At 37.9% G+C, this 25,364-nt stretch overlaps 1 protein-coding gene across 1 annotated transcript; it reads left to right on the plus strand.

Moving 5' to 3' along the window:
- The first annotated feature begins 11,697 nt into the window (after positions 1-11,697).
- LOC127137563 (U11/U12 small nuclear ribonucleoprotein 31 kDa protein) lies at positions 11,698-12,531 on the plus strand. Its single transcript, XM_051064020.1, has one exon. It carries the CDS (start codon positions 11,698-11,700, stop codon positions 12,529-12,531), a length of 834 nt encoding a protein of 277 aa, XP_050919977.1.
- The last annotated feature ends 12,833 nt before the right edge of the window (positions 12,532-25,364 follow it).

The raw sequence follows: 25,364 nt of genomic DNA on the forward strand, positions 1-25,364 counted from the left end.
ACATGGGCACTGATCATGTAATGTTGTGTGGAAGACATTTTGTTGAAATATTAAATATGTAGATATCTTTAAGGGAATTGAATGCATTGCTAAGTTGTTCATCCACACAACATAAATAATGTTTCATTGCTAACTTGGTCGTTGCATTGATAACTTGGTCATTGTTTGTACAAACTTGACCATGCATGTAGTAGAAAGAATCAACCATGCAGAGAAAAGAGTGACAAGAACACACATGCGCCTGAGCCCTGAGATTCCCACCTAGGCGCCCATTCCCTAGGCGCCATAAAGTAACTGGGGCGCCAAAAGGATGGGTGCCTCTTCACAAAAATTGGTCTTATGCGCCACTAGGAAGGGCGCCCCTTCCCATTGCCCTACACTAAGGCGCCAAGAGGAAGGGAGCCTCTTCCTTGCATGTGAAGAATCACATGTAGGCGCCAAGAGGAATGGCGCATCTTCCCTTACATGTTGATTCTTCACATGCGCCTAGAAGAGATTCCTCACATGCTATCTCTCACATGCTTTCTGAAGTTTGTCATTCCCTTGTCTTCTCTTGCCATTCCATGCAACCAATCACATTCATCTTAGGTTGCAAACCTACTCACTCATTCATCTATAAATAGCCTCTCATATCAACAATATCAAATCATCTTCATCAATACTCAATTATATTCTTCTACCACACTTGTTTCCTCTACCACACTCAAGCTTTGCAAAATCAAATCATGTCTTTGTTGACTATGGGCGATGAACATAGAGGCACGCTCGAGAATATATCGGCATTTGTATGTCATCTCTCTCTTTTTACTTTTTCTATTTTTAGTCTTATACCTTTGTTATCTATGTTTTTCTTACTTCTTATAGAGTTGTGCTTGTTGATTATGTATTTCTTCTTCTAATTGCATTTTCTTACTTTTTTATTATTAGGATCCGAAGCGGTTTAGATGTCGTGTACATGAATATGTACCCCACGATCCTTTAATAGAACCATATATTAGAGGATGTGGATTTGGAAATCTACTCAACATTGTTTCGTACTCGGTGGACTACAAGTTCATTCTAACTTTGTTGGAGAGGTGGAGACCCGAGACCCACACATTTCACCTTCCGATTGGTGAGTGTACCGTCACACTTGAGGACGTGTACATGTTGTTGGGTCTCCGTATAGATGGAAAGGCAGTGAATGATCGAGTTAACCAAGACAACAATATCTGCAATGAATTATTGGGTGCCCATTTGCTAGACGACGAAACTGAGGGAGACACGTCCGGTCAAGCAAGGGGGCAAGGTATAAGTTTAAAATACCTTAAACAATATTATGCCAGTATAGTAATTCCCGACGATTCAACCGAGTATGAGAAAATAATAAAAGCTTGGTGTTATATTATGATTTTATTTGATAATTTTTTGTTTCCAGAAAGTACAGGTAATTTTGTAAATATAATGTATTTACCTTTATTACGCAACATTAATAAGGTAAACACTTATAGTTAGGGTTCAGCTGTATTGGCCCATCTATATAGTGCAATGTATAGAACTACAAAAAAGAATACCTATATTTTTTTTCATGTGCGTATTTGCTTCAAGCTTGGGGTTGGTCAAGAATGTCGTCGCTCGCCCCGATAAATGAGCGCCCATTCGTGTTCCCGTTTGCAACCAAGTAAGTCTAACACTTTACCATTCACCATTTAGTTAATTATATTTTATATTATAATTAATAGTAAATAATATTTTTCACTTCTTTTTTATCTTAGGTGGTCAGTAAGGGGAATGAACTACAACAGGTGTCTGAAACACGCTATTGTAGTCTATCGAAATCTATTGGACCACATTGGACATGACGATGTAATAATCCTACCCAACTATATTTTAATTTAAAAATACTTCTCAAATTATTTTCCATCTAATCGTTTCGTATTGTTTTACAGTTTGTCTGGAGGCCATATCTGGGTCTGGATCATGATGTGAACCATGACGATGCTGCAGTTTGGACAACGAAGACACCGGTTATCCGATTCACTATGGTGGAAATGCACCAGAGTGACCGGGTCAAACTGCAGTTCTGAATGCTACAACAGATTCCAGAATCTCCCACGTGTTTGGGGAATTGACATCAAAAAAGGGTTGATGCACAATGGGATTATTCTGATTGGAGAGACTTTGCAAAAGACATGTGTCGTCCATAGAGGAATCAAAGACAACACATCTTGAACGAACCAGATATCCATGGTGCAAGACCGACTCAACAAAATATATGGCATGGTTTAGATCGGTAACAACTCAACAATTTGTATCTGAGCCGCGGTATTTGATGGATCCACGCCAACATGCTTCGTCATCGTATGCCCCACAACAATTCACCACCCAACACCAATGTGAACCCACCCAAACCCAACAACCAACCATACAACATCAACCAACCACATACACACAACAACCAAACACCCAACATCGCAACCCGTTCATGCCAACCACCCAACAACCAACCATCCAACGTCGCAATCCATTCATACCTCTCACTCAAACACAAAACCAAGAATCAAACCCCGCAACCACAACTGTCTATAGCCCAGATGATTCATATGGGTCACTTCATCGTAGCCCCCCATCAATAACACCCAACCATTGTTTAACTATAGTCGCCCCAGAAACCATTGCTTTGTTTCCAAAACGACTCAATGACCCAATTTGGGCAACTATATCGTCCCCAATTCACTCAACCACAACGCCCTAACTACGATGACATGGGCACCGAACTCCATTACGGAAGCGCCGTTGGCCAGAGCCCCTCCGGATATTGGGAGCAAATGATGACACATCTATCAAATACCGCTGGAACTTCCGTTGGACCTTCCAACCAACCATCGCTCGATCAGGTCAGCACACAAAGACCCCAAACACCTCAAGAAAATCGTGGAAGACCTAGGAGATAAACTAACGCACCGGGATGTGGAACAGGGGGACGTTATAATCGGACGGGTCATTAGTTTATTGTCAGTCCAATGTAACCAATTATTACATCATCAATGAATTTTTTTTCATTACTATTTCTTTTTTATTAAATAATAAAAATTAAATATTAATAATTAAAAAAAAATAGCAGGGGGTGTATGCGCCAGATGAATTGGCGCATACACCAATCAAACATACATAGGCGCCACTAACATTGGCGCCTCCTCATGAGGCCCAATGTAGGCGCCACTAGCATTGGCGCCTCCTCACGAGGAGTCTAATGCATGCGTCAATGCTATTGGCGCCTCCTCTTCATGCATTGGGGGTACGTCAATTCATCTGCCGCATCCTCTATCAAACCTGATTATTTTGGTAATATTTTTGAATAATTGGTTATTTTGGAATTATTTTTGAAAATAATGGTTATTTTGAAAAAAAATTCTAAAAGTTTGTTTTAATATATTTGTAATATTTTAATACAAATAAAATAAAAAATAAAATTAATTATAAAAACAATGATATATTTTATTAGTTCATAAATGTCTATTGATTGCTTACTCATTCCATCCTAAAATAAGAATAGTTTAAGGTTTTTATAAATTGTCATAAATGTATAGGAGAATAATGACTTGAAAGAAGTTTTAATTATTTAATGGCATTCTGAAAGAAATTGATATTGAAAAAGTAAAATGATGTTTATTTTGAGATAAATTTTGTTTGGTAAAATAATTTTGAAATGAAGTACCTCTCTAATGAAAGTAAAGTTTTGAAAACTAAAAATAATGCAGCGTTGTTCAATAGCGAACCAAAATATTAGTTTTAAAAATTGGAGAGTAAAAAAATATAATTTTAGCAAAATAGAAGATAAATAAATAAATTTAAGTCAGTAATTTTAAAAGTATTTGTTTTTTAAATTATGAATTTATATTGTGAAAAGTAATCTAATAATTTTAGATGTAATTGATGGTAATAAATTCAGAATTTGAAATTTAAATTCTTTGAAATATAAAATATAATATATATTTTTGGTGACGATTAGGGCTTTCATTGATAGAATTTTTTTTGGTGACAACTCAGAATTTGAAATGTATATTCTTTTAAATTCAGAATGTAAGTAAATAGTTTTTTTTGGGGACGTTTCAGAATTTGAAACTTAAACTATTTAACTCATATAATAAAAATAATAATTTTTTAAGTTTGTTTAATCAAATATATATTTATTTATTAGTAAAATGGGAGGATCAAAGGTCTAAAATGAGGAGACATTAGGCAGCATGTCTCATAGACATTTGAACCGTTACTAAAAAAATTATCATCGAATCAGATACAACCATCAAAACTGGACAAATCTAGTTTGGTTAAAAAATCAGCACACTTAATAGTTTTTCTAAAAATGTGAATGAATGCACTTCTTTAAAATGCTGAAGGAGAAGAAGAATATGCCTAGCCAAAGTCGAACCTTGTTTAGACTTCAAAGGCGACCCTTGGAGAGCATCTGCTACTGTCTTTTTGCCATCTTGAACAATAAGGTTCTTGAAATCTCTCTTCCAAGCAAGCTCCAAACCCATAAGGACACCCCAGAATTCTGTAGCAAGACTATTGCAATCACCAATAGTCTTATGAAAGCCACAAAGTTATCTTTCTTGACTGTCACGAAAAACACCCCCACACTTAGTAAGCAATCTGCTAGTGGTAGCCCCGTCAGAATTAAAACAAACCCCGAAGGTGTGAAAAACATAAGAAAGGGGGTTTGAATTGAGTTTTATAAAACAAAAGTTTTTTACCAACTCAAGAACACCACTTAAAAGTTAATAACAAAGAGATAAAAACACAAGTATTTTATTATCGTTCGCTTGAAACTCAAAGCTACTATAGTCCACCCTCCAAAGTGATTTCACCTTATACACACAGATTTAATCCACTATAATCAACTGATTAGAATAATCACAAAGAAGCTTTTGTTTATTAAGTGGATCACTGGATTAAGATGCATATTATTGTTATTCATTCATTGAGCATGGTACATGTCATTGTAGTCAATGACATCATCTACTCCATGCATAGGTTGCCTCGAAGGCTCACGTCTCATTAATTCAAGATTATAAAAAGCATCATTTGGTTCATAAGTACAAATTGATTCATATCAACAAGTCCTTTTGGCCGACCTACAAGATTGGTGCATTATTATGGTCCATCACGTCTCATGGCGAGCATTCTTATTAAATGAGCATTTTTTTCTACTCATCTCGGGCCACGTCTAAAGAGCTATTTAACGGATGGCCTAGGATTTGCATTTCCTGGTCCTGACTTGAGAAAATTTCCTGAGGATTTAGATTCAATGTCTTTTAATTCCTATAAGAAAGAAAATGAAACAGTTTTCTATGGACTTCATAATAATGTTACTTTTGATCAAAAAATACAAATTTAGATGTACAAAACCATTCTTTTTCCATATGGGCACGATCCTTCTGAGAATAAATTTTGTAAGGGGCATAGTTTACAGTTATATTGGTAAACCTCATGATTTACACACAGCCATGGCCTATGATCTAAAGACTTTAGGACATTACAATAAAAAAGTATATAAGCTTAAAACATCATGACAGTTGACCACGACAACTCCATGCACTCTCTTCACCAAAACACTTCCAGAAGCAGTAAACTTGGTATCATGAGTGAAACCTGCAGGATTCAAAGAAACAATGAGTAAGGATTTTCCCAAAGAGATTATGATCAAAAGAAGAAAAACTGTCACAAGCTGCCGAACGGCAAAACAGCAAAAACAAGCCGTCACACCCAAAAAACAAAAAACGGCTACAGACGCAAGTTCAGAGTATTCCTCCCACAGCAGGCCATGTTGCAGACCTTGGCAACATGATTGTCCTTCAATGGCAGGATGGTTAACAACTCCAAGACAGATGATTCAGTTCCAGAATGTTGATGTTAATAACTGGATAGGGATTTGGTCGGTAGCAGAGATGTTAAACAATCGAGAAAACTAACATGCTAAACACAGTTGAGAGTATCTCTTAGCCTACACTTGGAAATGAGGATACATTTAAAGATTCACCTTTTTGGGACATAAGGTTTAGCTATAGCGGCAGGACCATTGCATTATGAATCATCAATTAAAGACGGGATTGGTTTAAACGCCATAATGCTCCAAACCAAAACAGTGCCAGGGTATGCTTCAAAAAAAAACCTGTTACAATAGAACCTATTATCAGAGAACCATGACAGATGCTGAACCATGACAAGAAGAAACCTGTTACCAAACCATCTAACCTTGATCAAATATACGATCTAAAAACTGCACAAACCACTACTGCATCACCAAGCATAGCAACCCACAAATCAGCTCACGCACAAGCAAAGTATCCAAAACAAAAATAATCATTACCATAGCAAAATTTCATTCAAACTTCTAACACAATAGCTAACAACATCACATTCCAAGTTAACAGGTTTTCAGCATATGACTAACCTCATGGTAATAGAATCACAGGAGCAATCATGACTACCACCATGTAAAACACAGCAGACTAGCAATCCAAGCTCAGCCATCAACAAGGTTAACATCCATACAAGTATCATCAAGCATCCTGAATATCATTCAGATCACCTACCAAATACCAAACCAAGTATCAAACATGGCATCAATTTAATGGTCATAAGACTTGTAAGCACACAATTGTTATGATAAACCAAAGGCAAAGATTCACAGGATTCGAAAATACTTGAGCAGCAATTCATACCTAAATGTATTAAGTCCTCACATCAGCAAAAACGGAAGAAGTGTTGTGAATCGAAGTTGAGAAGTCATCAATTAAGGTTAAAATATATGCCAGTAAATACCAATTTCCTTACCTCAATTGTTGAAGGTTTCACCGCAGTAAAAACTAGATGGGAGATTCAGTGAAGACGGCCACGCATTTGGAGATTTTTTGGGACCACAATCAAATCCGTTTCCTACCACATTTACATTGGTCCCCACCAAAATCTAAAGAAAGATTTGATGCTAACGGAATGATTCCTTTTTGCACCATCTGCCAAGGATCCACACACGATTTTGGGGAGCTCATTTCACTCTATAAAAAGGAAAGCTAATCGATTAAAAAGGAGAGAAGAAAAATACCGTCACTCTGCTGAAATCCCAAACGAACCTTACACCGAAAAGCTCCGCTAAAACTCTGTATTTCAACTCTGATTTTCACACTGAAAATCAGGGTTTGAAGAGCTTGACCCCTTCAATCGCGTGCAAAAGGAAATGACAATCAATTAGAGGAGAAAGTCAGAATCAGACAGAAAACAAGGAGTGGATACAGAAGGATAGAAAGAAAAGGAAGAAACTTGAAACAACAAGCAAAAGAAGAGGGACAACGTCATACATACTCACCGAAGGTAATCATGGCCGTCAGGTCTTCGTCGGGGCTACGATGCTCCGGCGGAATCTTTCCCTTTTATTTTGCTTTAAAGTCCTTTGACCTTGTATTTTGACTCGTTAATTTCTGCTGTTGATTGTGATATAGAAAACGGGTTAGAAGCTAAGATTAGGTTTTCCTTTGAGGTTCCGATTCGCTACTATTTTCTAGATCCCGTCGAGGATTTGGAGGTTTGAGGGGATTGTGGTCGTTTGTCACGTTGGAAGTTTTGAACTTCATGTTCGAGTCCTGGTTTGTTTGAGGATGAACACCGAAGGGTGTTCATCGGTTTCCTTTCAAAAAAATTTCTCTCTCTGCAGTTTTGGATTGGGACCATGCACACGATTTAATAGGGAGAGGATATTTTCCATAAAGAATGAAGAGTCGTTTTAAGAGAGAGAGACAAAATTATTTTGATTTATTTCTTTGCTTTAAGGGGTGATTGTTTCTTCTTTTTAAATATTATTAAGAGTAAATTAATGTTATTGATGATAGATACTTGGGTGCTGTCAGATTATGTTCCCAAAATCTTTATGATGTTATCAATGAACAATGATGCGCATGGCGGTAGGTAAACCGAGGCCAACCTTTTCTCTTCTCGGCGGTACCACTTGGCTGAGTAGGAGAGGATTTTGGGCCTTGTGGCCCATCCCCAAAATAACACTACTTTAAGTCCCTTGGGCCTTCTTTGATCCAATGTTTAGGGCCTAACTTTTTATTTATTTCCCAAACATTCCAATTTGGTCTACTTGGTTTATGAGCTATTCTTGATTGTTTTAATTAAAATTAAGATAACACTAATATTAGAAATATTTATTAGTTCGGTTTCGATTACTATTTTCAACTCTTCTTTTTATCTTGTTATAATATTATAATTAGTTAAATGGTGGATTAATGGTTAACGTCAACAAATAATTTACTTTATTTTCTAATAAATAAGTTTGACGTTGGTCCAATACCAAATAGTCTTTCCCAAAAGTATATTAATTCTAAATAAATTCAAATTCACCGTATTTAAATAGTATTCTCTTAAAAATTATTTAATTTAATTTTTAATGAAAAGGAGAATAGTAAGCCTCCGCTTCACTATCTCTCGACTATTCGAACAATTGGCGTACGCCATAATGCTCGGATTTTCGTCATTCATTTAAAACCCTAAAACTCCATAAAATTAAAATCACTCCACCAATTAATTATAAATTCTAAAAGTTTTATTTTTAATAATTAATCTTTGAATGAAAAGGAGAATAGTGAGCATCCGCTTCATTATCTCTCGATTATTCGAATAATTGGCGTACGCCATATTGCTCGGATTTTCGTCATTCAATTAAAACCCTAATAATCATACAATTTCAAACCAATTTTTCAAATCAAACATAGGTTCTAAATTCAAATTATTTCTAAACTTCAACCATCATATTCAAATCATTTTCCAAATCAACTACAAATTCTAAAACATTTAATTCTAAATTTATGATAATAAAGAGGATAGGAGGCGTACGCCTCACTATCTTTCGATTATTCGAATAATTGGCGTACGCCACATTGCTCGAGTTTTTGTCATCAAACTTAAAACACAATCGAATAAACTCAAATCACCTCTTATATCAAACCCAATTTTACAAAATAAACTATACAACTTCAATAGAGAATGGGAGGCGTACGCCTCACCACTCCTTGATTATTTGAATAATTGGCGTACGCCACCTTGCTCAAATCATCGACAAATCCAAACCTACCAACCCAAAATTCAAGCTATCTTCATAAATCGAATACAATATCTAAACATATCTTTTTACAATTTAAACCTCGGGTGATAAAAGATGGGAGGCGTACGCCTCACCGTCTCTCGATTATTTGGATAATTGGCGTACGCCATATTGCACAAATTATCGACTTCCGACTAAAACACGTTAAATAAACTTGGATAAGGGTATAGGTGGCGTACGCCTCGTTATTCTTTGAATAAGCAAGTAGGAGGCGTACGCCTCACTACCGTGCGTATTCAACATCCACAAACAAACTTTCAAAACAATTCGAACGAAAAGGGAATAGAAGGCGCACGCCTTATTATTCCTCGAAAGAATTGAACGATTGGTGTACACCATATTGCTCAATCTTTCGTCGTTCCTCAAATCATCAACAAATCAAACCTAAATTCTCGCCCTCGAGCGATCGAAACCAATCAAATCCAAACACGTCAATTCAACTCGTCACCCCCGCGTGACCAAAACCCTTTCAAAAAGAACACTGTCAATCCTTTCTAATGCGCACAACAAACCAGTGCTAGAGCCTCCACCGAGAGTAGACAAGCCAGTGTTTAGCCGTTAGAACGCCGACCTACACAGTCGTTCATCAAAACAAAACACAACCAATATTTGTAGTAGCCCGAACTACGAATGCTCTGATTTCCTTATTGCACCATAAGGATACGTAGGCAGGAGATTGTTGTATCTTCGCGAGCACACTAATAAAAAACCTCCCATTTCCCCCATCCTGAGGTCTTCATCCACATCTATCATCAATTCTAATTACTCGAACCAAGCAGATAAATAGTCAATTAACAGTCAAATAGCAAAATCAGACTAAAAGGTTCCCGTTGAGTACAACGGACGTGAGGGGTGCTAATACCTTCCCCTTGCGTAATCGACTCCCGAACACGAATATGGTTGCGACGACCATTATTCTTATTTCTAAAGGTTTTCTCGATATTTTCCTATTCCTTCATTGGAATAAATAAAGTTCGGTGGCGACTCTGTTTCGAACAACATTTTTTTTCCGCGTCCTATCGCGAGGGATCGCATTATCATCTTTTTTTGAGGTGTGACAATTACATGCGACTCTATATGACTAATGCACAAATACAAGCTATTCAAAATCCTTTGATTCTTAGTAAAATTGGTGTCCCCACAACGACAATAAAGTGGATGAATTTTTCTGAAATGAGTCATCTTATATCAAATGTATATGACTATGTTTTAGTTTAGTTTACAAGACATAGTTTTTCGTAAATCGTTTTCCCTCTGCTAAGTTGCCCTCCGAATAATTCAAATGGCCGGGTTGTCTTGATTAGACAGATTGCTACTAAGATGCATTTTATACAAGCTTATTTGAAACGAGGGTGTCCTCTACCACCAACATTCGTAGAATGGAGAGAACGTCTTAAGGAAGAAACATCTGAGTGAGAACTTTGCTTTTTTGGATAGGATGCATGAGTTCTAGAAATTAAATGATGTTGAAAAATAATACAATAGAAAAAAGTCTAATGCGAAAAGTTCAATAAATTTAAAAAGATGTCATCGATTTTGATGCATTTTAATCGTATGTACTTCTAATTTTGTTGATTCACTATGTTCATTTTTTTTTTATATCTTCATTTTAAGATGTCCAAACATAATCTAAGAGTATAAATAAAGCATTACTTTTGAAAACAAATTAATTGTTGAGTTTCTAGTAAGAGATGAGTCCTCTTCAATTCTGGACAAATTCTACATAAGAGTTTTTAAATGTTGTGAAACTGAAGTTATTAGACTAAGGTTTTGCTTAAATTGATGCAATGAGATGATATGAAGTAATATGAGATGAAATAGAATAAGATTACATTGTTTGAGTTAATTAAAATCAGATCCAGTATAATAAAATTTTATTATTCTATTTTATTTCATTTCATCACTTTTCATTAGCATTGTTTCCCTTAGATATGAGGAATAAAAAATTACATCACTTTCTACTAGTATTGATCACTTTCTACGAGTATTGTTCCCTTTAATATGAGCAGAATGAAAATTTTCATCACTTTCCATCAGTATTGTTTCTCTTTTATATGAGCAGAATCAAAAACTTACTTTGTTTTTATCACTAATTATTCAAATAATAAAGTAATAAAATTGTATATCTAACGAACTAGAAATTTTTGTCTTAAAAAATCTAGCATCATACTAACAAAAAATTATTAAAATTTATATATGCAGATGGGTGGCTGACCAATTAAAAAATCTAGCATCATACTAACATAATAATTTTTAGTTTTATGCTATCTTTACAAGTACTCTGGCGGTGAGCAAGTTGTCCATTTACATATGGATAGTACTGCTTATAAAAAAATAAGAATGGATAAAACCATATATAAAACCAATCCAAAATATCCGGATCCATGTCCAGATCTGCTTGGAGTTTCGCTTCACTTCTCTAGGGTTTCTCAAATGCATTATAGAATCTCTCCACTCTCAGATTTCCTCTATAGATTAAAGAAGCATCGGAGAACTAATTCCGTCGCCGGAAACCGAACGCCGTTGCCGGAAACAAAAAACCTGAACCGAAAAAAATGTCAAGCAAGAAGAAACACAAACGAAAACACAGCGACAACGATGAAGATGACGACGTTTTCTACTACCGCTACTGCGCTTCGTCCTCAACCCCCAACACCACCACCGGCACCACATCCAGTAATCAACCCCAATCAAAACCGAACAACAAAGGATCATCAATAGGAGGAACAGGTGAACCCTTAGCACCATCAAAATCGACGCTATACGTTTCTAATCTAGATTACTCCCTAACAAAATCCGATCTCCATACGCTCTTCTCTACTTTCGGCCGCATCGCGCGTGTAACCGTTCTCAAAGACCGTCACACGCGCCTAAGCCGCGGTGTCGCGTTTGTCCAATTCGTTTCTCGTAATGACGCCCAACGCGCCGTGGCGGAGATGAATAAGAAGATTCTCAATGGAAGGACTCTAACTGCTTCTATTGCTGCTGATAATGGACGTGCTCCAGAGTTTATTCGGAAGCGCGTGTACAATACTGAGACTGCTTTGTGTTATGAGTGTGGGGGGCACGGTCATTTGTCGTATGAGTGTCCTAAGAATCAGTTGGGGCCGAGGCCGCGGCCTCAGCCTAAGAAGCCGCGACGGGGATTTAGTGGGCTGAGGGATAGGGATGGGGAGGAGGAAGTTGAAGAGGAGGAGGAGGAGGGTGGTCAGATTGCTGCGGAGCAGTTTGACGATAATTGGGCTTCTGTTGTGGATGATGAAGCGGGTGAAAGGTTGCTGGGGAGAAACAGAAATGATGATGAGGGTTTGGACAACAACAAGACGAAGAAGAAAGGGAAGAAAGCTGGGTATTTCAATGATGAGAGTGATCATGATGATGATGATTGATCATGACTATGTAGCATTGACACTTCAGATTGAAGGTGTGTGTTTGGTATTCCGCATTACCGCATTATTCAACTAGTCCTGTGTGTCGTGTCTATATATGTGCCAGTGTTTCATAGATCTAAATGGCAATTTTTTGTTTTTATCAAGATATGGTGTAATTGATGAAATTGTTTATATGTTGTTGGCTTGGTTGGATGTGTTTATGGTTTTGATCACAAGCACATGTTAGTTATTAGTTATTGTGGTAGTAATTAGTGATAGTGGTGGTGAATTGGTGATGAGCATTTTTGTGTATTCCATATTTTCATAGTTAATGAATGATGACAGACGAGTCTCTTATTTATCGGCTTAATTTAGCATTCGGTTTACCTGTAAAACAGAAAGGAAAAGCCTGTTCGTTATGTTTTTTATTTTGGTTCAGTTAAAACATGTAATGTAATCAAATTGTAACACCCTGGTTTACTTTATGCACATCTTGTTATCATATAAGTAAGGTTTTTAATTACAGTTGTGGTGGTTATGTTATGATATTTGATATGTAGAATATTATAGTCAGATATAGCTGGATTTGATGTGGTTGTTGAGATCTTGAAAAGCATAGGTTGTAGACTTGTAGTCACAATTACTGTCGCCGTTCTTGTGGAAAGCAGTTTAAAACCATGGGTAACAGTTCTTCTGATTACCTTTACTCTTTGATGTCTACTGAGCATTTTTATGCAGATTGATGAGTATTTCTCAAGTTTCTCTTAGAATGCTTAAATTGCTTCTCCCAGAGAAAATGTGGTATCCTTTTCATGCATAATCACTTGGCTGAGCTGGAGAATAATACCAATTTGTGCCTCACCCTCGACACTAGGCTTTAAATTATAGGTTTAATTATTCTGTAACTTTTTGAAGAATGGGCTAATCTTGAATGTCATTGTAATGATATGTAGAAAAAGAAATTGGTTATTGTTATGCTATTTCCTTTCTTTCTGAATTATGGCTTTGAATCGGATTAAGTATAGTTATATTATATGGAGTTTGGGGTCAATTGTTACTGTTGTACTGTTGGTTTTAAGCATTGTTAGTTTTGGATATATCTATAACTCTGAAACCATATTCAGTTGACAGTTATATATAACCGATAGATACCATATTCATGATTGTCTATATACTTTTGTATGCTCATATTTTTTACTAATTGAATCATTGTCTTATGGCACAAGTTAATGAAAATAGTAGAGTTCATATCCTCTATGAATAGGATTAACATGAAGCTTGATTACATAGTACGATAATTGTACTCAGATATAAAGATATTGGGAGTTTTGTGAAATTCAGGATATCGGTTTCTTGAATTTTGTTGAAGTTTGAGCAGATTCAAATAGGATTAATATGGGTGTTCTTGAAGAGGAAGTAGGTAAAACTTTGGAATTTTTTTTCAAAATAATAATTATTTTTATTTTTTTTTCAAAATAACTAATTATTTAAAAAAATTATCAAAATAACCAGGTTTGGTAGAGGATGCGTCAGATGAACTGGGGCACCCCCAATGCATAAAGAGGAGGCGTCAATAGCATTGGCGCATGCATTGCGCTCCTCATGAGGAGGCGTCAATGCTAGTGGCGCCTAGGTGCATTTGGTTGTGTGGGCGCTAATTGATCTGGCTGCATGTGATGGTCATGTGGCCGTCAATCCCTCAAGCGCCCACATGTTTTGTCTGTCTCTATAAATACCACGCATTGGATGCAATATTTTTCACTCAAACTCATCTTCTAATACAATTCAACCACCATCAATTTCAATTTTCCCTATTTCAACAATGTCTGCATACATTCAAAAACAAAGTGCTGATGTAATATTTTCTGCCTTTGCGGCTATGGTATAGATTCGACTTTGGAACACAAATATGTTTGAACGTCTTAATCGGAAGTTGTACAATTGGTTAGAGGGAGAAATTGGAGAGGGTGAACGGATTAGAAGAATACAATGGCTTGTGTCCACGTTCAACCAACACGGAGAATTACGCGAATTGGTGGATATTAAGACAGACCAAGACGCTCGTAGGATGATGCATTACATGTTCAAAATTGTTTTGCTGGTTGTAATTGCATAGTTCTTGTATTTGTTATAATTATATGTGTTACTGTTTACGCAATGGTACTTTCGTGACAGACGTCTAATATGAAATAAAATTAATTTTTCATATATTGCAATAGAGGTACATGTAAATTTATCTGGTTGTGCTCATTCTAACACTAGGACAGTTATTACGATTGTGACCTAGTTGACGACATGAACTACATAGTCTAACCATTTTGTTCGTCGTATCCATTTTGGTTCGAATTTGGATGCTGTTTGGGCGACCCTTTTTCTTCCTTCGCATAACTTCGTTGTGCCAGACGATGTCCCCTTGATATTCTGGCCAATAATCCTCTTTTGCCACTACGAAAAAACTAATTTTATAAACATTTGAAAGACTGACGATTTTGTAAACTTCAGATAACAAGTATGATGGATCCCTTCGAACCTTTGAGCATGCCGCAAGGACATGGTGTCGCATTACGCGAAAAACCGGCGGGAAAGGAAACGCCACCGTGCGTTATTTATCCCAAAAAGAGGGAAAGGAAACGCTCAGAGTAAACCTGGAAAAGACGTGGTCTCGCGACCAAAGAGAATGGGATCGGGAGTCGGTTATGCGAAGGGAAGGTATTAGCACCCCTACGCATCCGTCGTACTCGACGGGATCCATGCACAAAAGGAAGGAAAATGGTTGCTAAAACACTTCTCATAAACAAACAAACACCGGCTGAAAGAGACACAAGAAAACAAGAGAAACTAACTCGGCAGGATATCGCATCCTGGGCCTACGTAGTCTATCAGGCATAGACATCAGAGTCGACGTAGTTCGGACTAGGGAACACGTGCTTGCTAGGATATAGCATCCTATGCATACGTATCTTCTCGGACTAAGAAGAATCAGAGCACTAGTAGCTCGGCTCACGCACGCCAAACAAAACCACACAGGAAATCGACTGCCAATCGCTGGACTTACGTCAAACTCCACACAAAACAGGCAAACATGGAAACCCAATGCCAATCACAGGACTTACATCAGACTCCGAACCAAACTCACACACACTGGAAACCAAATGCCAATCGCTGGACTTACATCGGACTCCAAGCACACAACAAGAGGATACGGAATGCCAATTGCTGGTCTTACATCCATCTCCTAACACACACAAAGACAAAACAAAAAGGGCGCCCGGAGAGATCAGCTCATCTCCTGCCTACGTACCTCATCTGGTATGAGGATCAGGGCGACGTAGTTCCCCTACGGAGGGACACAGGACTAGCCTAACCAGATAACAGAGGGAGACACAACTAGGGAGACTACGACTCGAGCCTAGATGTTATCATGCAAATTCATCCCTAAGTTAAGGTTTCTAGCTAACTTGCACAGGAAGCAAGCCTATCCTAAACTTGACTTGCACAGGAAGCAAGCAAAACCAAACCTAACTTGCACAGGAAGCAAGCTAAAGCAAACACACAAGCACAAGTAGCACACACTATATGCAAGCAATGGGCTCAATCAAGGTTAGGTTTTAGTCGAGGGGTCATATCAACCTCAACAAACAAACCACTGTAACTGGGTAATGTTAGCTCTTAACCCTAACATTGAGAGTTAGGGTGAAGCTGATGAAAGGTGAGTGAAGATGAGACTTCACAGCTCTTATCCCTGGCCTGGGAGAGCTTAAGACAAGAATGTGTGGGTTCAGAAAGTGGGAACCCTTCTACACATTTGACACTGACTCAACTTTACAACTGTACAAGATCTTGGGTTAGTATCTGCAATGCATCAACACAGTGGTGTGAGCAAAGCAGATGACACACAGAATAGCAGGGTATGGATTGCACATCCCTTGTATCTGCCAATGCCTCTTCACTTTGGAGGTCTTTGAATATGTGCAAGGACAAAAGTAAACAGTCACAAACATTGCCTCTTAAGGAGGACTTCAGACAGGTGCCTGGCCAAGTAACAGGCCAGGTCTTCCAGACTACATGGAGTAAGGAAATTATAGCTCAATGCAAATTGCTTATCAAGCAAAGCAAAGCAAAGTTCACAAGGAACTAAAAGCAACTAAAGTACCTGAAATCAGTCAAGCACAATTAGTATACCAGACACAAAGTTAAAACAGACAGCATAAGCCAACAGGCAAAACAGTCAAGCATATGTGCAAAGCAACAAGCTCACAACAAGTGAGCTAAGCAACCTACAAAACAAACAAGTTAGTTCATGATAAACAATCAAACTCATTCGACTTGTATTGATCTCGTTGAAGCATTTTGCTGCTTAACCTGAAACAACAAGCTTAAACATGAGCAACAAGACCACTAGGACAAGCCTAGGGTCAAAAGGAGACAAAAAGTTTAAAACATCAAGGGACAAGTGCCCAAAGTCAAAACAAATCAATCAAGAAACAAACCCAAGTGGTTTCACAATCATATCATTCATCATTATCATTTCACAAGCAAATTAGGTCAAAACATGTCATATAGAACCTAAAAGAAGTCAACAGAATGACTCAACTCAAATTCAATCACAAACAATTCAAAAATTCCTCAAATAAATCATGATCAAACATTATCCACAACATGATAGGCATACCAAATTTCAGCTCATTTGGATCAAAGGAAGTGGGGAAATTAAATTCTGAAAGGCAAGGCAAGTTCAAGCATACTCATACAAAGCATCAAAACATGCACCAACTTTAATTAATCATAACACAGAAACAACATATGATAAATGAATGGGACCAAAGCCATGATGTACTTCAAGATGTTCACAATGCACATGTCAAATTTCAAGTCCATCCAATTAAGCATTAGAATTTCACAAATCATATGGCATCATGTGTCACAAAAGTCAACAATTTGGTCAAACAGGGGAGAAATTATCAATCAAATAGGAAATGCATTCAAAAATTCCAGAAATATTCACACACATTCTAAACATGCACAAGTGTCCTCATGCAAAAATCCAGACCATTTTGAGTTCATTAAGCATGGTAATTAAAATCATTAAGTTGGACATGCATGGTGTGACACAAATTGTCACACCCCTATTCAAAAATCATATCTCCACAACCAGCAATGATAAAATTACAAACTCTATACCAAAATCACCATGAACATGTCTAGTTTAAGCACAAAAAATTTGGGAAGCATTGGATAAAGCATCATCATTTCACAAACAATTTGGCAAGACATACACAAATGGACATACATGAACAAACCCTAGCACATTTAAAAATCCACACATGCAAAAAATCTAGAAAAATCATCATAAAAAACTAGAGATCAAGAGGAGCAATCCACAAAAAATCCCATCAAAATTGGATAAGAATTGAAGAACTTATGAACTTTCTAAGTTGCCATGCCAAAATGAAATAAATAATGAAAAAGCAATTGAATTAATTAAAATAAAAACCCGGGAATGGCAATTTCGTAATAAAGCGTTCATTTAAATGGAACGCTGCGTTCCAACTTAAAGATGTGTCACACGCTCATTGGTGACATGGCCCAGAAACTTGGAATTGCATGCAAACACGGGTTTGAAGGATCAAAATAGAGTTCTGGGCAATAATTTCTAGGGTTCATGGCTACAGCAACGTGTTCATCATCTGGATGAACATTTTTCTCAGGATTTGGCAATGAGCACACCATTAAAACCGTCTAACCACATACAATCCAAATCTAACCCTATTTTTCATCAATTCGAGCTAACCAAGATGAACCATGCACAAACATATTTGACAATCAAACTTTAATTCAATGTATCTCTCTCAATATGGAACCATTTCTCTCGATTCAAAGCTCAATACATTCAGCATGACAAGATCTTCATGAAGCATATCATAATTTCAAAAAGCAAGAGAGTCGAAAACCAACCTTGTTGAAGATGCAGTGATAAAACAGTGGTTATTTGGCCTTGGAAAGTCGAAACAGATGCGCATGGAGGTTGGTATTGATGAATGGAAACAAGACTTGAAGCCCAGCTGGCACGATTCAACTCAAAATTCCAACTGCCATGTGAGAAGCTTCAATAGAACAGTGGTGATCTTGGACTTACAGTCGTGATTTAAGGCTTGCAAAAGCTTCAACAATGTTGGCAGATGGTGGTACAATGCTTAAGAACACAAGTCCTTTGGAGATTTTCAGAAAAAAGTTCAGATGAAGAGTTTAGTGTTCTTGAGAGAAAATGAATTTTTTGATCTGTTTTGGTGAATAGTGGCTAGGGTTTTCAGACTGAAAATGTGCACTATATACTTTAATTAACATTCCTTAAACATGGTTAGTGTAATGGTAAGTGAATTTGGCTTAATGAAAGTGTTTTGGTCATTTTACTAAAAACCACTCAAATTGCATGGGGTGCATGTTAATGCACGAAATTGGGCTTAGGCATACCCCAAATATGATTTCTGAACATTTGCCATTGGTAGAATATATTGGAAATGATTTATTTGAAAGTCCATTTTTCAACTCACCTCTTTTTTAATTCATGTACTTGAAAAAAGGCCATTTTGATTGGATGATATTTGGTGAATTGTGATGAAGGATTTGGATAGAGCATATCAAATGTGACTTGTAGCAAAAAACCCCACCCAATTTGGCCAAATGGTTTGGAAGATTTGCCCCTTTGAAGTTCAAAAATTTCTGAACATGATTTGATCATAACTTGCCAACCATAAATGATAAATGAGTGTTCTTGGACTTTTTGGAAATGTGAGAGCAAGATCTTCAACTTTCATGTTGGACAAAATTCCATTTGAAGCATTTATGATGATGTAAATTTGAGGAGAAAAACTTTCTATTTTTGGTAGTTTCCAATTACAGGTCACCTGCCATTTTTGGAAACTTTTTGTCTGACTTCAAATTCTTCAATCTTGATCTTTTAAATGTCAAATGAGACTTGTATGGACATGAATGAACACTTTCAAACCATCTCCCACCTTGAAATCCATAAAATCAGGCACAGTTGACCATAGTTGACTTTCTAGGGTTTCTGATGGACTGAACAATGACTGATGACTTCTGAGCACCCAATCCTTGACCAAAACACTTCCAAAGGACCCCTAGGTCATGTGAACATGTTGGACCAACCCTAGGGCCTTGCCTCAATGGAAATTGCACTTGTTTGCTTGATTGACTGATCTCCTGACCAGTTTGACCTAATTTGTCAGTTGAACTTGCACTTAGGCAAATGGACAATGCAATGTTATGCAGTGGACTATGTTAATGTTATGACCTAATATGAAAATGTATGTACAAAAGATAGGTTCAAATTTGAGGTGCTACACATGGGAGCGGGGGTACGAAAGGCTTGGATCTTTCTGCAGTCGCACTAACCTCTATCTAGTTCAACTCTGTACTGTCCCATCGGCATGCCCTCATTGTGATCCATGGACTCGACAACACTAAACCAACCTTTACTTCGGTCAAAGACCGTAACCACATGTGTGTTTGCTTTGGCAGCTTCATGTCTGATGAATTTCATCGAAGCATCACTGAACAACTGTCCATATTGCAACACTGAACTCCATTTTAAGCGTCATGTTTCAAACAACGCCCTTAGCTTGAAATATGTAGCATGCACCAAAGCGATTATTGGTAGGTTACGGATGCCTTTGAAGACAGAGTTCATTGATTCCACAAGATTTGTTGTCATGTGGCCCCAACGTTGACCGTTGTCGTATGCCCTAGTCCACTTCTCCAAAGGAATAGCATGGATCCACCGTACCGCATCTTCGTTTGACAATCTTATTTCCTTGCGGTAGTGTTTGAAAGAAGGTTCTGATAATGCGTAACCTGCATTGACAACCTTCTTCTGCAATGTCTTATCTTTGATTTCCCACATGAAATTCTGAGCAATATGTCTATTACATAACACATGCGTCGAAGGAGGATTTTGCCAGCCGTTGTCAATGTTATTATATGCACTAATGATTGAAGGGTGTCTGTCGGAGATCAAACATAAGTTAGGCTGAGGTGCAACGTGCAATCAGAGATTTCTTAGGAAAAAACTTCATCCCTCAGCAGTCTCCCCTTAAACTAGGGCAAAGACGATTGAAAAAATATTGATGTTCCCATCTTGTGCCACTACCATCAGTAACGTTCCTTTGTATTTTCCGTACAACCATGTACCATCAGTTTGTATAATTGGTTTACAGAAAGAAAAACCTATGATACCTGGTTGATACACCCAGAATAGATGGTGAAATATTTTATTTCCAACAGCACACGTACCATCTGGTGTATAGGCGGACAATTTGTTTCCAGCTTGACAATTGTCCCGGGAGCATATTGTTTTAGAGCCAACAAGTATTTTGGAAGTTGTTTGTAAGACTCCTCCCAATTGCCAAACACTTTTTCAATAGATTTTGTCCTAGCTATCCATGCCTTCCTATATGATGGAGTGTACTCGTACTCTGCCCTAATATGCGAGATTATTGTACTCACCTTTAATGATGGATTGTCGCTAATAACAGATAATATTTCATCACATATTAGTTGAGAGATTAATTTACGATGATCCTGGATTGGGTTTGTCAGCATGCATGTGTGATCTGGACCCATTGATCCAATCTCCCAAGACTCGCTCCTCTTCCGATACGAAGCTGACAACATAAAAAGGCAGTGCTCATTCGGACAATAAACTTTATACCTCGATGCGTCAGTTCTGTCAACTCTGAAATCAGCTGATAATTGCATGTGGAATTTCTTAATGGCTCTTACACATTCCTCTTTTGTGCGAAATGTGTCTCCTTGTTTCAAAGATCCTTGCATCTTCACGTAAGGATTGTACCATACATCTGCTAAAGGTTCATCTGAACCCAAATTTAACCTTGTCATCTGTTGGGGTGGGCAGTATACATAACTTGTTGGTATTGGCTCCTCTTCCTCTTCAGCGTTCACCATCGAATCAACCATGATCTCAGATTCTTCTTCTTTGTCATCTAGAACATTCACCTCAGCTTGTTCGTCATCAGTCTCACAAAACACTTGTGACTGATCAATGTACAGAGACACCTGTTGTTGATATGGTAATATATACAACTCTATATCGTTGTAACCAGATTGTTCGTGACTGACAAACATATGCTGAATATCATCATCATCTCGAATCTTCTTCTGATAAAATTTAACCTGGTTTTCTACAAACCAAACCGGATTTTTATAGATGATTTGGCCCACATTACTGCATTGCAATTTCTTTTCTATTCTTTGTTTCAGATGTGAAAATTTTGATAGTCGATTTATTGTATACCGAGTTACCTCTGTGTTTCGAAAACAAAAACCGAACAACTGATGATCAAATATTTCACCTTCGGCATGGGCACTGATCATGTAATGTTGTGTGGAAGACATTTTGTTGAAATATTAAATATGTAGATATCTTTAAGGGAATTGAATGCATTGCTAAGTTGTTCATCCACACAACATAAATAATGTTTCATTGCTAACTTGGTCGTTGCATTGATAACTTGGTCATTGTTTGTACAAACTTTACCATGCATGTAGTAGAAAGAATCAACCATGCAGAGAAAAGAGTGACAACAACACACATGCGCCTGAGCCCTGAGAATCCCACCTAGGCGCCCATTCCCTAGGCGCCATAAACTAACTGGGGCGCCAAAAGGATGGGTGCCTCTTCACAAAAATTGGTCTTATGCGCCACTAGGAAGGGCGCCCCTTCCCATTGCCCTACACTAAGGCGCTAAGAGGAAGGGAGCCTCTTCCTTGCATGTGAAGAATCACATGTAGGCGCCAAGAGGAATGGCGCATCTTCCCTTACATGTTGATTCTTCACATGCGCCTAGAAGAGATTCCTCACATGCTATCTCTCACATGCTTTCTGAAGTTTGTCATTCCCTTGTCTTCTCTTGCCATTCCATGCAACCAATCACATTCATCTTAGGTTGCAAACCTACTCACTCATTCATCTATAAATAGCCTCTCATATCAACAATATCAAATCATCTTCATCAATACTCAATTATATTCTTCTACCACACTTGTTTCCTCTACCACACTCAAGCTTTGCAAAATCAAATCATGTCTTTGTTGACTATGGGCGATGAACATAGAGGCACACTCGAGAATATATCGGCATTTGTATGTCATCTCTCTCTTTTTACTTTTTCTATTTTTAGTCTTATACCTTTGTTATCTATGTTTTTCTTACTTCTTATAGAGTTGTGCTTGTTGATTATGTATTTCTTCTTCTAATTGCATTTTCTTACTTTTTTATTATTAGGATCCGAAGCGGTTTAGATGTCGTGTACATGAATATGTACCCCACGATCCTTTAATAGAACCATATATTAGAGGATGTGGATTTGGAAATCTACTCAACATTGTTTCGTACTCGGTGGACTACAAGTTCATTCTAACTTTGTTGGAGAGGTGGAGACCCGAGACCCACACATTTCACCTTCCGATTGGTGAGTGTACCGTCACACTTAAGGACGTGTACATGTTGTTGGATCTCCGTATAGATGGAAAGGCAGTGAATGATCGAGTTAACCAAGACAACAATATCTGCAATGAATTATTGGGTGCCCATTATCGCATTACGCGAAAAACCGGCGGGAAAACGAAACAACAGAGCCGCCACCCTGCGTTATTTATCCCAAAAAAGGGAAAGGAAACGCTCGAAGTAAACCTGGAAAAGACATGGTCTCGCAACCAAAGAGAATGGGATCGGGAGTCGGTTATGCGAAGGGAAGGTATTAGCACCCCTACGCATTCGTCGTACTCGACGGGATCCATGCACAAAAGGAAGGAATATGGTTGCTAAAACACTGCTCACACACACACACTGGCTGAAAGAGACACAGAAAACAAAAGAAACTAACTCAGCAGGATATCGCATCCTGGGCCTACGTAGTCTATCAGGCATAGACATCAGAGTCGACGTAGTTCGGACTAGGAAAAACACATGCTCGCTAGGATGTCGCATCCTATGCATACGTATCTTCTTGGACGAAGAAGAATCAGAGCATTCGTAGCTCGGCTCACGCACGCCAGACAAAACAAAACGCACACAGGAAACCGACTGCCAATCGCTGGACTTACGTCAGACTCCACACAAAAATGGCAAACATGGGACCCGAATGCCAATTGCTGGACTTATATCAGCCCCCGAACCAAACAAACCCACACTGGAACCCGAATGCCAATCGCTAGACTTATATCAGCTTCCAAGCACATAACAAACACACACAACGGGGGTTGAAAACAAAAAGGTTGCCCGGAGAGATCAACTCAATCTCCTGCCTACATACCTCATCTGGTATGAGGATCAGGGCGACGTAGTTCCCCTACGCAGGGAAAAAGGACTAGCCTAACCAAATAACAAAGGGAGACACAACTAGGGAGACTACGACTCGAGCCTAGATGTTATCGTGAAAAATCATCCCTAAGTCAAGGTTTCTAGCTAACTTGCACAGGGAGCAAGCTATCCTATTCAACACAGGTAAACAGCAAACAATCACAAACAGCACACACTATATACACACAAAGTGGGGCTTAAACAAAGGTTAGGCTGCAAAGCAAGCCAACTGTACAGAGGTGTGATTTGCTCTTAACCACTGACATTGAGAGTCAGGGTGAAGTAGAGGAAAGGTGAGTGAAGATGAGACTTCACAGCTCTTATCCCTGGCCAGGGAGAGCATCAGAAAATGAAGTGTGGGTTCAGAAAGTGGGAACCCTTCTACACTTATGACACTGACTCAACTGTACAACTTTACAAAGATCTTGGGTTACCATCCACAATGCATCAACACCGGTTGTGTGAGCAGAGGGATGACTCAACAAGAATAGCAGGGGATGGATTGCACATCCCTTGTATCTGCCAATTGCCTTATCAAAAGGTCTTTTCCTGCTTGGGGACAAAAATAAACAAGCACAAGCATTGCCCCTTAAGGAGGACTTCAGACAGGTGCCTGGCCAAGTAACAGGCCAGGTCTTCCAGACTACATGGAGAAGAGATCATTATACCTCAATGCTCAAGCTATCAAGCAAAGCAAGAACAAGTTCACAAGGGAACTATAGCAACTAAGGTACCTTGTGTGAAGTGAAGATCTTGATTTGGAGTTTTTTGGAAGTGTGAGCTTGAAACAGATGCTTAATGATGATGTAGAAGATGAATGAAATCAAATCTTTAACTCAACAATGCTCAGATTCGAGGGAATTTGCAACTGCCATGTGAATCTTCACTCTTTAACAGTTCCAATTCAGCATGAATTCTCCAATGTTTTGCTTCAATTCAATTCCACAATGCCTGCAGATGAAGGTTAGAGCAAGGAACAAGCAAAGAAATCAAGAAATTCAATGGAAAGAGTTGAAATCTTTTGAGAGGATTTGAGAGAATTTTGAGAATTTTCTGTTTGGATCTGAAATTGTGATTGCTCATTTCAGAATTCTATTACAATTAGTGCTTTATACCACCTGTTAATCCACTTATTAAACATGATTAGCAAAATGGAAATGGGTTAGTGAAATGCTCATGTTATGCAAAAATGCCAAAATGCCCTTTTTCAAATAGAACCAATGGAACAGTAAAAATTCATTTGAGGCAAGTCACAAATTTTGTTTAGAAGCAATTGCAATTGGTTTGGCATGAAAATTGTATGTAGTTTTCAAAATGACCTTTTTTCCCACCAAAATTCAAATTGGTTCACTTGAAAAATGGACTTTTTATGTGATGATTTTTGATAAAATGTAATGATGGATTATGATAGTTCATGTCAAATGGAGTTTGCTCAAAAAAGAATCACTCAAAT

Source organism: Lathyrus oleraceus, chromosome 4 (genome assembly GCF_024323335.1).
Source record: "Lathyrus oleraceus cultivar Zhongwan6 chromosome 4, CAAS_Psat_ZW6_1.0, whole genome shotgun sequence".
NCBI classification, from domain to species: domain Eukaryota; kingdom Viridiplantae; phylum Streptophyta; class Magnoliopsida; order Fabales; family Fabaceae; genus Lathyrus; species Lathyrus oleraceus.

Coding starts and splice junctions, on each gene's coding strand:
- LOC127137563 (XM_051064020.1), top strand. CDS start 11,698: ATGTCAAGCAAGAAGAAACACAAACGAAAACACAGCGACAACGATGAA.